Source organism: Octodon degus, unplaced genomic scaffold, assembly GCF_000260255.1.
Source record: "Octodon degus isolate 3935 unplaced genomic scaffold, OctDeg1.0 scaffold00006, whole genome shotgun sequence".
In the NCBI taxonomy this organism is placed as follows: domain Eukaryota; kingdom Metazoa; phylum Chordata; class Mammalia; order Rodentia; family Octodontidae; genus Octodon; species Octodon degus.
Window position 1 is genome coordinate 16,885,208 of NW_004524582.1, and position 11,297 is coordinate 16,896,504.

The 11,297-nt window shown below is 39.8% G+C and overlaps 1 protein-coding gene across 6 annotated transcripts in view; it reads left to right on the forward strand.

The window, feature by feature from the left end:
* Kcnip4 (potassium voltage-gated channel interacting protein 4) overlaps window positions 1-10,794 on the forward strand; it is a 1,227,189-nt gene extending 1,216,395 nt beyond the window's left edge. For 4 of the 6 annotated variants that reach the window (XM_004624536.2, XM_004624540.1, XM_004624539.3 and 1 more), the window contains 4 exons: window positions 6,612-6,719; window positions 8,400-8,504; window positions 9,096-9,158; window positions 10,332-10,794. In XM_004624536.2, coding sequence (XP_004624593.1) covers window positions 6,612-6,719; window positions 8,400-8,504; window positions 9,096-9,158; window positions 10,332-10,379 — 324 coding nt within the window. In that variant the 3' untranslated portion in view covers window positions 10,380-10,794. The remainder of the gene's footprint in view (window positions 1-6,611; window positions 6,720-8,399; window positions 8,505-9,095; window positions 9,159-10,331) is intronic. The other 2 variants (XM_004624537.1, XM_004624541.1) reach the window with 2 other exon arrangements.
* Window positions 10,795-11,297: the final 503 nt, after the last annotated feature.

Genomic DNA, 11,297 nt, shown 5'->3' on the forward strand with positions numbered 1-11,297 from the left:
CTAATGAAAAATAAAATAACCCGTGGCTTTTAATGGCTTCTCCTGGTTACCAGTGCTACAAAAGACAAAAATCTCATCCAAACAGGTAATAAAACCAGGCATAAAATTTTACCAAATTAGACGCACCCATAGAAATATAGTGTTCACTCATATTTTCCATCAAAAGCTTTTGTTTGTTTTAATCTTTGAATTTTTGACCATTCGGTCACAAGCTTTGTATGTTTTACACCATGCTATTATCTGTTTGTCTGGCAGTATTCTAAAGTTAGTTTATAAGATGAGGAGGAGGAGGGCACAGATTTTCTGCATCTCTCTTCACGGGATCTTCGTCCACATTTCTTTGTCTTTTTCTCTTCTTAAGCCGTACTTCCTCTTCCATTTCTTCCAAATTGCCATCTTCAGTGGTCCCATAGTTTGCCTCTAACATAGTTCATGAATGACAGCAGGCCTCCTGGCTCAGACTAAGTCTCTCCCACAGTACAAAATATAATTAGTCAGAGTCTCCAATTTTTAAAATATACTTTTTAAAAAATTATTTTAGACCACCTGAACATTTACAGGGAAGTTATGAGCATGTAGGACAGAGGGGCCCAGTTTCTCATTTTTCACACATAGATTAATAAAGCATACAGTTATAGCTAACGAACTAATATTGATGCCATATTATAATTATAAAATATCTACCTTGTTCACATTCCCTTACATGTTGCGTAATGTCCCTTGCCAGGCCCAGGACCCTATTGAGTCTACATTTCATTCAGCCACAGTAGCTCCGTGGGCCCATCTGGACTATGACATCTGCTCACATTTTCCTTGATTTTAAAGACCTTGTTAGTATTGGTCAGCTCTTTTGTAGACCGAACCTCAGCTTGGATTCTCTCATGTTTTTCTCATGATTAAACTGAGGTTGTGTGTTTTGGGGAGAAAGATGGCAGAGATGAAGTGCCATTTTATCATGTAACAGCAAGAGCGCATTCTGTCGGAGTGACTTATGGCAGCGGAAGTGGACCTTGACCATCTGGCTGAAATAGCATTTGTCAAGTTTGTCCCGTGCAGTGTTTCTTTTATTTTTCCCTTCCATGTTCTTTGGAATGAAGTTATTCGCATTCTACACTTACAACTGGGGACTATGCTCCATTTTCTCAAAAGGAGACTATCAAATCATTCATATTCTGCCTGAGATATTTATCCCTTCTCTCTCATTTCATTTTTCTCGATTCAGAGATTTTGCTTCAAATCTTCAATCTTCAATTATATTTATAATCCAGTGTAACCTTATTCATGCTGCAACTCACATTTTTTTTTTCATTTAAGGCTTCTGGACTTGTTTTTCATGGTTCTTGTGTCCCTCTGACATACTTCCATCAAGATTATTATAGTAAATAAGAAGCTAAAGAGTTCAGAAATTGTCTCCCACATGGAAAATGTCACATTAATGCTGGTGAATTTCCTCTCTCTCTTTTCCCTCCCTCCCTCCCTTCCTCCCTCTCTCCCTCCTTTCCCATTCCTCTTTCTCCTTTCTCTGCTGTCTGTTGCAGTGTGCCTGGACATGCAGCCCTAGGGATTATTTAGCTGATCCTATCTGTCTGAAGCTTTCATATCTGCACAGATATTCACATGCTGTCCCTCTTTTTTATAAGTTAAGGTCATTCTGTAATTTATTTACTCACCAATTTAATGGCAAGAAGTAATCCCTTCCTGGGCACAGTAGTACGTGCCTGTAGTTACAACACTGGGAGGCTGAGGCAGGGAGACTATAAATCTGAGTACTGCTTGTGCAATTTAGTAAGACTTGGTTCAAAAAATTAAAAAAAGGATGAGGATAGAGCTCAATATGAAGGTACCGGGCTCAATCCCTAGAATTGCAAAATAATAGTGCTTGGCACCTCTGACTGTTCTATAAATGTTATTAATTAGACAGTAATTTTTGTGAGTCACACTGTTTTGCATTGCCATAAAATTATGTCCTAGAGAACCAGAAAATAACCTATTATTTCCTGCCGGTCTGTGGAGCCGCAGCCCATTACTTCAGTTCTGATAAAAAGGAGAGCATGGGCTTTCACCTAAAGCTGTGGGCCTAGTTTTGGGCTTTGCTGCCCTCTGGCTTTATGCCTTTGCCAAATCACCTATTTTCTCAGCGCATCTATGCATAGACAGATTCTCTATGGTTATGTGAGGTCAACAACATGAACAAATACATGGAAAGCACACAACACAACGCTTGTCTATATTGTGCTGCTATAAACATGGGCGCACATACGCTGCTGTGATAGGATGTTTTTAAATCTTCTGGGAATAGCTGCATGGAATGGGACCTCCAATTCTAGTTTTTTGAGAATTCTCCACACTAATTTCCACAGTCTATATGCCAGACATCAGGGTAGGAGGGTTCCTTTTCCCACACAGCCCCTCTAGCCTTTCTATTGGTTGATTTCTTGGAAGCCATTGTCTCAGTTACTCTTCTCTCGTTGCTGGGACAAACACCCAACACCCAAAATGAAGAAAGGAAAGCTCACAGTTACTGGAGTTTTCAGTATGTACTCCATTGGTTTCAAGGCAGAGTGGCACTTGATACTGAACAACCTTCTATAGTGGTGGCAAAGAGCAGAGCAAAATGGAGGAGTAACCACAAAATGACAACAGAAAGCAAGTCTGTCTCCCCGTCTCTCTCATTTTACATTCAGGCTATCTACCACAGCCTAGGAGTAGTACTCACACTGATAATCCCAGCAGCACTCACACCCATAATCCCAGTGGATCACAAGTTAGTCACAAACTCTAGAAGTCTGCCCCATGCTTGCATGAGGCTTTGGGGGGCGGGGTGGAGTACACACAAACCATAACAGCCATTCTTTCTGGAGGTTGAATCTCAGAATCTTAGTGATGTTTTAATTTGCATTTCTTGAATGACCAATGATGCTGAACATTTAAAAATCTATTTGCCATTTGTATTTCTTTATCGAGAAGTACGTATTCATGTTAGATGTGCAAATTGGGTTGAGTCTGAGTTTGGAGGGATCTGACCTTTTTCAATTCTTTATATGCTCTAGATAGAAGTCCTTCATCTGAGGGACAGTTGGCTAAATTTTTCCCACTCAGTGGGTTTCCTTTTCACTCTGTTACTGATTTCTTTAGATGTGCAAAAATTTAATGAGGTTCTAGTTATTGATTCTGTGGAGTACTTCCCCTGAAGTTTGGGTTTTATTCCCTTGCCTTTATCAACAAGTTTAGTCTTTTCTTCTTCAGGATTGGGGAAAGAACCCTTGGCCTTTTCATGGAATCACATCCTCATCCCTTCTTCAATTCTGAGATACTCTGAGTTGTTCAGCCTGGCCCACACTTGACATCCTTCTGCCTAAAGCTCCCACAGTGCTGGGACTGTAGATGTGTGTCATTATGTCTGGCTTCTTTATTGCTATTACATTTTAATATCCCAGGGGATTTCACTAATTCCACTTCTTTCCAAAGAAAGTAATTCAAAATGGTGACAAGTACAGAAATATGTTTACCAAAGCATCATCTATAGTAAAAAGTAATTTATGTTTAACAATAGGAAATAATAGTGAAATAAGTGATGATGTATCTACATAAACAAATAATGTTGCAAACTTCACATTTCAGCCATTAGAAGGTATTAAAATTAAGAGATTAGTGACTATAATATTCTTAAAAGAAAATGGAAGAGAACTAGAAAGCAAATATTAGTGCATTAATCACCTTTCTATTGCTGGGATAAACTACCTGACACAGACAATCTAAGGGAGAGAAGTTCATTTTGGTCCATGACTTCAGAAGCATTGGTGCACAGTTAGTCAGCTGTGAAGCAAAGAGGGAGAGAAGGGACTTGGGACAGGACATGCCAGCAGTGGAACAGCTGCAGGGCCATGCAGCAGGAGGCACAGAGCCTTGTCTGTTGGCACCAGGTGAACTACCACAGAGTGACCCCAACAGCAGAGTCTCAGACACCAGGGCACATGGGTCATAGGCCCATTAGAAAGAATAGCTGCACTCAGCAATGGCATCGCAGGCAGCCTGAGCACCAACCAGGGCTGTAGAAGGTTCACCATCACCCGGATGTATCCTTTGAAGGTACACCCCCACGCCTTAGTTCCTCCAACAGGCGCCACCTCCAGACAGCCCATTCTGCTAACAAACTCATCGATGAATTCATCTGTTCATGCTATTAGCGTCCAAATTATCAATTGCTTCGCTAGGCCCCATTTGTGAATGTTGTTGGGGGGGCGGGTCAGGCAAGTCTTCAATATATGTCTCAATATATGAGTCTTTGGGGACACTTCAAATTTAGACCGGAACAGAATACTTTGGTACTTACATAAAAGTGTGTGTGCATATGCGCACGTGTGTGTGTGTGTGTATGTGTGTGTGTGTGTAAATAATAGGCTGTCATTTAAAATCTGTGGTTTTTGGTTCAAAATATTCAAAAGTCATACATTTCACATTTTGGCAAATATGACTGAACACCACAGTTTCATGTGGCTCAAAGAAACATGTGGCTAAAAGATGTGATAATGAATTTTTAGCAATGTGGAAATTAGGATTTTCAATGAAATATACTAAATAATATTTATAGATGAGTATTCATAAACACTATATACATTATTTACAAATATGTATTATATATAGGATCCTTACTATAAATATATGGTCAGGTATACATGAAATAAGAAAAAATAGGTATGTTTCTTATAGAACAGATGTTAGGCTATATGATCAACTTTTTCAGTATAATTTTCTATATGCCTTATGATTAATTTGTATATACTTATACACTTATACCTATGAATAGTTTAAAACTGTAAAATTTTAAATGACACCAATTAATCAGAGTTTCCTTTTAATTTAATGTGGCTATAATCACTTTTAAACACTAAGTTTCCTAAGTGGACATTATTTTTTAATTGGTATAATAAATTATACCAAATTTTTTGTATAAAGGCAGGTTTATAATAAAAGCAGGCTATCAGGTCGGGGAGATGGCTCAGTGGAATAAGTGCTTCCCTGGCAAGCGCAAGGGGCTGAGTTCAATCCCCGGTTCCGCAAAAAAAAAAAAAAAAAAAAAAAAAAAAAAAAAAAAAAAAAAAAAAGCAGGCTATCAAGCTTGGTAGCTACATGTGTTTATTAATTTTTAGAAATGCTGATATCCTTAGGTTCCAAGCAAATGCAAACTTGACATTGTACCTGAAATTGTTATCTTTCAAGTAGTTTATGGTAACTCAAACCACAGTAGAGGCTGGACCTACTCAGGGAAGTCCTGCTTCAAAATTTTTATGAAGTTATGCACAAGCATAAGAAATACATGGGACACATGAAATGACCTTCTATACTGGCTCTGTTATAACCTAGCTGTTTAACCTTAACCTATGGTGTCACTTAGTGTTTTCTTAGATGGTCTTTGCTACAACTACCCCCATATTCATCATCCCCAGCTATGGAGGTCTTTGGTAGGTGGGGAGCCAGGAGCTCTACTGCTCTTGCCAGAGTGACCTACACTGAGACTCTCGGGAAGGAAGGCCTGGCAGATGAATCAGGGTCACTACTGAATAGGCCCGGGATATTATAAAATCAAGACTAGGTCTGTTTTCCCTTCTTTTGCCTTGTACAAGAGAATAGAAACCAGAATTCGTGACAGGACATTTTCCTCATCACTTTTATGTATTACTTCACAGATACAATCATTTTGTTATCTAGTAGCAAAGCTTCATCATTCCCTCGCCTCAGATTCTTACCTTTTCTACCACGGCCTTCATTTCTGATCAGCTGACACTACATGAATCATTAGATGGTCCTTGTGAAGGAACCGTTGCAGGCAGCCTAACTCTTCAAGCATTCCATAATCTTTATGATTATTGCCATCTTCAGATGTGAAAATAGAACATCACTGTAAAGTGATTCAACAGAATCCAGGCATGTGGCTTCCAGCTTAGGCTCCCATGCTGCACACGTGTACATTTTAATTTCATTTCTAATGAAAAGCTACAATTGGTCCCTTATAGACAGTACTCATTCTTGCTGGTGGCTCTTGTTTCATAAGAAGTGTTAACGTGAATGCTCTTATTTTCAAAACAGTGCTAGTAAGACCCTTCAATGTATCTTGTGCATTTGTAGTGGAGTCTCCAACATCACTAGTACTGTAGATCCTCTCCGTTGGGTGCCCATAATGATACAGTTCCCAGCACCGCAGTTCATCTGACTCAGTTTTCAATTAAAAGATGACAATATTAAAAGCAAGGGAGTGGTTTATAACCACAAAGACCTCCAAGAAACAGAAGACTGAAAACACGTTAGTTTGCTAAACAAAAATGAAGATTTGAAGCGTTGTTACCTTTGTTCCATTATTTTATTTTTTTTTAAATATTTATTTTTATTTATTACATTTATTTATTGTGTGTGCGTGTGTGTGGCCAGCTCAGCCCACCAGGGGGCGGGGCTGGCTGGCATGTGGTGCTGGAGGATCGAACCGAGGTCCCTGTGCTTTGCCAAGCTTGTTTCAAGTAGGTGCTTTAGACCACTGAGCCATCTCTCCAGCCCTGTTCCATTATTTTAAAAGAAGCCTTACCAAACATGTAAATTGTATTTTTGTTTCTTTATAGGATTTCATCAAGGGTCTTTCCATTTTGCTTCGTGGGACAGTACAAGAAAAACTCAACTGGGCCTTCAACTTGTATGACATAAATAAAGATGGCTACATCACTAAAGAAGTAAGCAATTCATCCCTAGGAGCAATCCTGAACCATTTCCATTGCTTCAAAATGTTCTTTGCAATCATTAATTTGAAAATCATCCTCACAGAGACTAAAACTATTTTATGTAGTGGTGAGACATTCAATTTAAAAAGTAGAGAATGAAAAAAAATGGAGAATGGATTGGAATAGTTTAGGTGACTGTCCAAAGAAAATATAAAGCACATTAAGATTATGTCCTTGTTTTTTACTGGCATTTTAGTGAGTACTGGGAAGGAAATAAATACTGGTTGCAATCAAATGAAAATAAAATGAATCCAAAACATGTTAGAATATTTGGCCTCATAACATCCCCTCCCCGTGTGATTCCTATGAAAACAAGCAATTTTGCAGCCACATGCATTGTGCTACGACTTAAGTGTTTGGGGAATGACCTGCTGAAAGGGTGGGCCTTCCAATCACAGTTGCAAGCAGGCTATCCTCACAGAGCAAGGAAGAGGCTCAGAGCACATAGTGTATTACGGTGACTTAAAACACAAGAAGCAAAGGGAGAGAGATGATGTAGACAAACCACATTGAGAAGAGGGTTAGAGAAGGAGCCTATGCAAATCCTGAGCATGCTCACTCTTCATACAGCCCATCCCCCTACTTCACTAAGCTTCCCAGAGATGAGTTTGATTCCATAGACAGAAGGTCCAGGACCAAAGATAGGAACCTACTCCATCAGAGGAACAAAAGAAGTCTGCCTGGGCAGGAGTTGTTGACTCATTAGCAGTGATGGATTTTGTGTTTCTCCAGCAGAGGACACACGGGGTCAGGACCAATGGGTACCGAGACGTTATGACTATTAAATGCTCATGCATATGCCCCATTTTCTAACTTAGTGGCTCTTGTATATTTGGTGTAGCATGACCACACATTACCAGGAACATTAACTACCTCTTAGTCCTTCACCTCCTTGCTACCTCTTTCTGTGTTCAACATGTTTCATGGATGCTTCCTACATCTAACAGACTTCTTAGAAACCTGCTCAAGACATCTTAGACATTTTCACCTATTTTACAAATCAAAACCTACGGTCAAAATTTTCATGATCCACCTAATTCAAACATTTTATTTGAAAGAAACCTGAATATTGAAGAAATGAGATATTTTTACTCTCATAAGATAAAAAATGACAAGGCAAACTGAGATTTGGTTTTAAAAAGTCACTAAAACATTAAGGTGCTTACTAGTATCAAAACTGCTTCACCAGCATTCATATATAGCCTTGTCTTTAAAATTGGTGGGAAAAAATGAATATCCTAATCCTGTAGTAATTATTAGCTGTAATTTACATCAGTAATTCTAAGTGCAATGTATTCACAATAAATGGAAATTGATAACCAACAGATACATAACTCAATAAAACAAAGGTTACACAAAGCTATATATTCCATGCAAATCTGAATATTAAACCACATTTCTTTACTGACCATAATAGATACAAAGGAACTAATTTCAACTTGAAACTAAGATCCGAACTGATTCTTACATTCTGGTTCAACTGATTTTAAGGAAAAAAGTTGTTTCTGTTTTTTTCTTTCAAGAATCAAAGAAAAATCAAATGTTAAAACTGAGAGGGCAAACGCAGCACGCACCTTGTGCCGGTCTCTCCAGGCCTGCCGCAGCCTCACGTGCATGTCTTCTCCTCCGCAGGAAATGCTGGACATAATGAAAGCAATATACGACATGATGGGCAAGTGCACGTACCCCGTCCTCAAGGAAGACGCTCCCAGACAGCACGTGGAGACATTCTTCCAGGTAGGAATGATAAGCAGGGGCCGGGGGGTGGGGTGGGGGGAGACCAAATTATCAGCAACGCTCCCCATGGTTGCAAAAGCACTGTCATGATTTTAAGTTGACATATTTTACAGAGATACAATAGAATATTTTCTATCCTACAAATTTTGTAACTTTGAGTTTAAATTTATTACACTGTTAAGTGTGCTTAGTGAACACTCACAACACCCTAAATAGAGCACTAAGCAAGGCTCAGCTTTACAAGGTTATGTTTCCAATCACCTCCCAAAACTCTGTGATTTTAAAAATCCTGATTAGCCCCATTTTACAGAAGAGAAAACCAGGACTCTAAATGTTTCAGCATATTGTCTGGTCTGTCATGTAAAGTTTCACCTAGGACAGCAGTGACTGTCATCTTGGGAAAAGGCACTGGCTGAAAAGATCTGGCCCCGTGACTGATTGGCAAGAACTCACTAGCTCCTGCTGTGACGCGGGTCCCCACATGGAGCAAGCAGATGGGCTCTGCTCTACTGGCCTCCACTATGGGCTTCGGGCATGAGGGATTCAAACATAAAGCCTTAATAATTGCTTTGTTCTTTTTTCCCTGTACAGAAAATGGACAAAAATAAAGATGGAGTTGTTACCATAGATGAGTTCATTGAAAGCTGCCAAAAAGTAAGTACTGAGAAGGAAAGAGCTAGCACCCTACATTTACAGCAGCTATAGTAACTACTGCCACTCGGCCACCATGCACTAAACACAGCAGAAAGACCAACTGCCTAAGCTTGGCATGGCTACAGCAGGGCTGGCAGGCCTAGCACTTAGACAGTGTAAGTTTGCATTTGCTTACAACCAACGTCAGTGTGCCTACTCTAAGGGCACAGGCTACTTAGGAAGCCCTGGAGATACAAAACTGTCCATTTACTATGTTTCTTCCCAAGCCTTTTAATGAATATTTGTTATGGAAAAATGCTTTTCCAACACAAAAAATAGCAGACATTTCTGGGGGAAATGAGGGTGGTTACCCATCTTCTGGAAAATGCAGGTTAGTTTACTTGGACTTACTTGATTTGGGATGTGAGCAGAAGCATGCTTCCGACTAAAACAAAATCACAGAGACAAAGTCTGTGGGTGCTCCAGGTTTTCTTTTTATTGTCAAGTTCCTGACATCTGCCTGCTCTCTACTTACCTTGTGAAGTGGCAGTCTTCAGCTCACAAAGCACATTCCCCGAAAACTGACAGGGGCCTATGGAACGCCCAGAGCCTGTCCCGGTGGGCCTGTGAGGACAGTGCTAGCCTGAACACAGCCACTCCGCAAGGCTTCTTCAGCAGTGCTGAGTTAGCACTGGCAGCCCACTCCCTTCTGAAGGCCGCACACACTTGGCCATAACTGAGCAACGCGGAGCCGGCCATGACTGCCGCACACATTCTCTCCCTTGCTCCACCACCACCTGCCTTCCGCTCCCCAAGCGCAAGCCCTCAGAAACTGGCTGTAAGCTGTCACACATGTCTATTTTCCTGCAACTACATAAGTCTGTGATTTATCTATCTGGAAGGCGACATTTCTCATTTACTCACTTTGATTTACCTCCTAAACCTCTCTGGTTTCTGTAAATTCAGTATTATGATTTTAGAAATATCCTCTATTAGTGCTAAGTGAAATGTTCGAAGATTCAAGCAAGCATGGGCCACCCATGGTGACGTAATGGCTACCAGGCAGAGTGGCACTGGTGGGTGCAGGGTGTGCATGGGCACAGGCGCTGGTGGGAGGATGGCCCAGTCAGGGCCCAGCAGGGCGCCATCAACTGCACATGCGCTGAACTGAAGCCCTGCGTTTCTTCTTTACAGGATGAAAACATCATGCGCTCCATGCAGCTCTTCGAAAATGTGATTTAACTTGTCAAATAGACCCTCGATCAACAGACAAATGTGAACTACTGTACCACACTTAAAGTTGGAGCTACCACTTTTAGCATAGATTGCTCAGCTTTATACTGAGGCATATTATGCAAACAAGCTTTGTTTTAATATAAAGCAATCCCCCAAACATTTGAGTTTTCCAGTTATAATTTGCACCCTTTTCATAATGGCACTGAGCTCATGAGATGTTCTAACTCATTTCACACTCTGAATATTCAAAATAATAGATCTGGCATATAGATTTTGATTCTGTAGTCATGGGATTATTGATGCTTTCACATATTAGTAATTTTAAAATATCAGTGTTTTTTGCTATTCATAGTCCTAGAATTTTAAATCGTTTTCTAAAATATCTACATCTGTATTATTTCCAGAAATTAATTTCATTTCCTTACATTTATAGAAGATACTGCAATTAAAAACCAAAAACACATGATTCCAGTCTCCATAGATTTCCCACCTTCTGTTAAAGACATTAATTTATCTGGCATTTTTATAACAACAAATTAGTTTATTACTGGATATCAGCATATGCCTAATAAAATTTATTTTAATAAGCATTTTTTCCATATAACATATTACAGCAAAGGCCTAAAAATATGTATGTGTTTGGACTTGTTTAATCTTACAGCTGGACTATATCCAGTATGCCATGAAGTGAAGTTCAAAGCAGGGGTGTCTACAGACAAAGGGTCAGGACAGCTGTCCTAGCGTAGTCATGCTCAACAAAAGTAACACTTGCCAGTATTAAAGGCCAATTCCACCTTCTTTGCCCTGACCTCCCCACAGCATGTTTATATTACAAGCCATTTGGGGTCAGAGAAATCTTGATTACCCCAAAGCCTACTAGGCACAGATAGCAAGCAGAATCCATTTCAAATACAAGAGTGATTC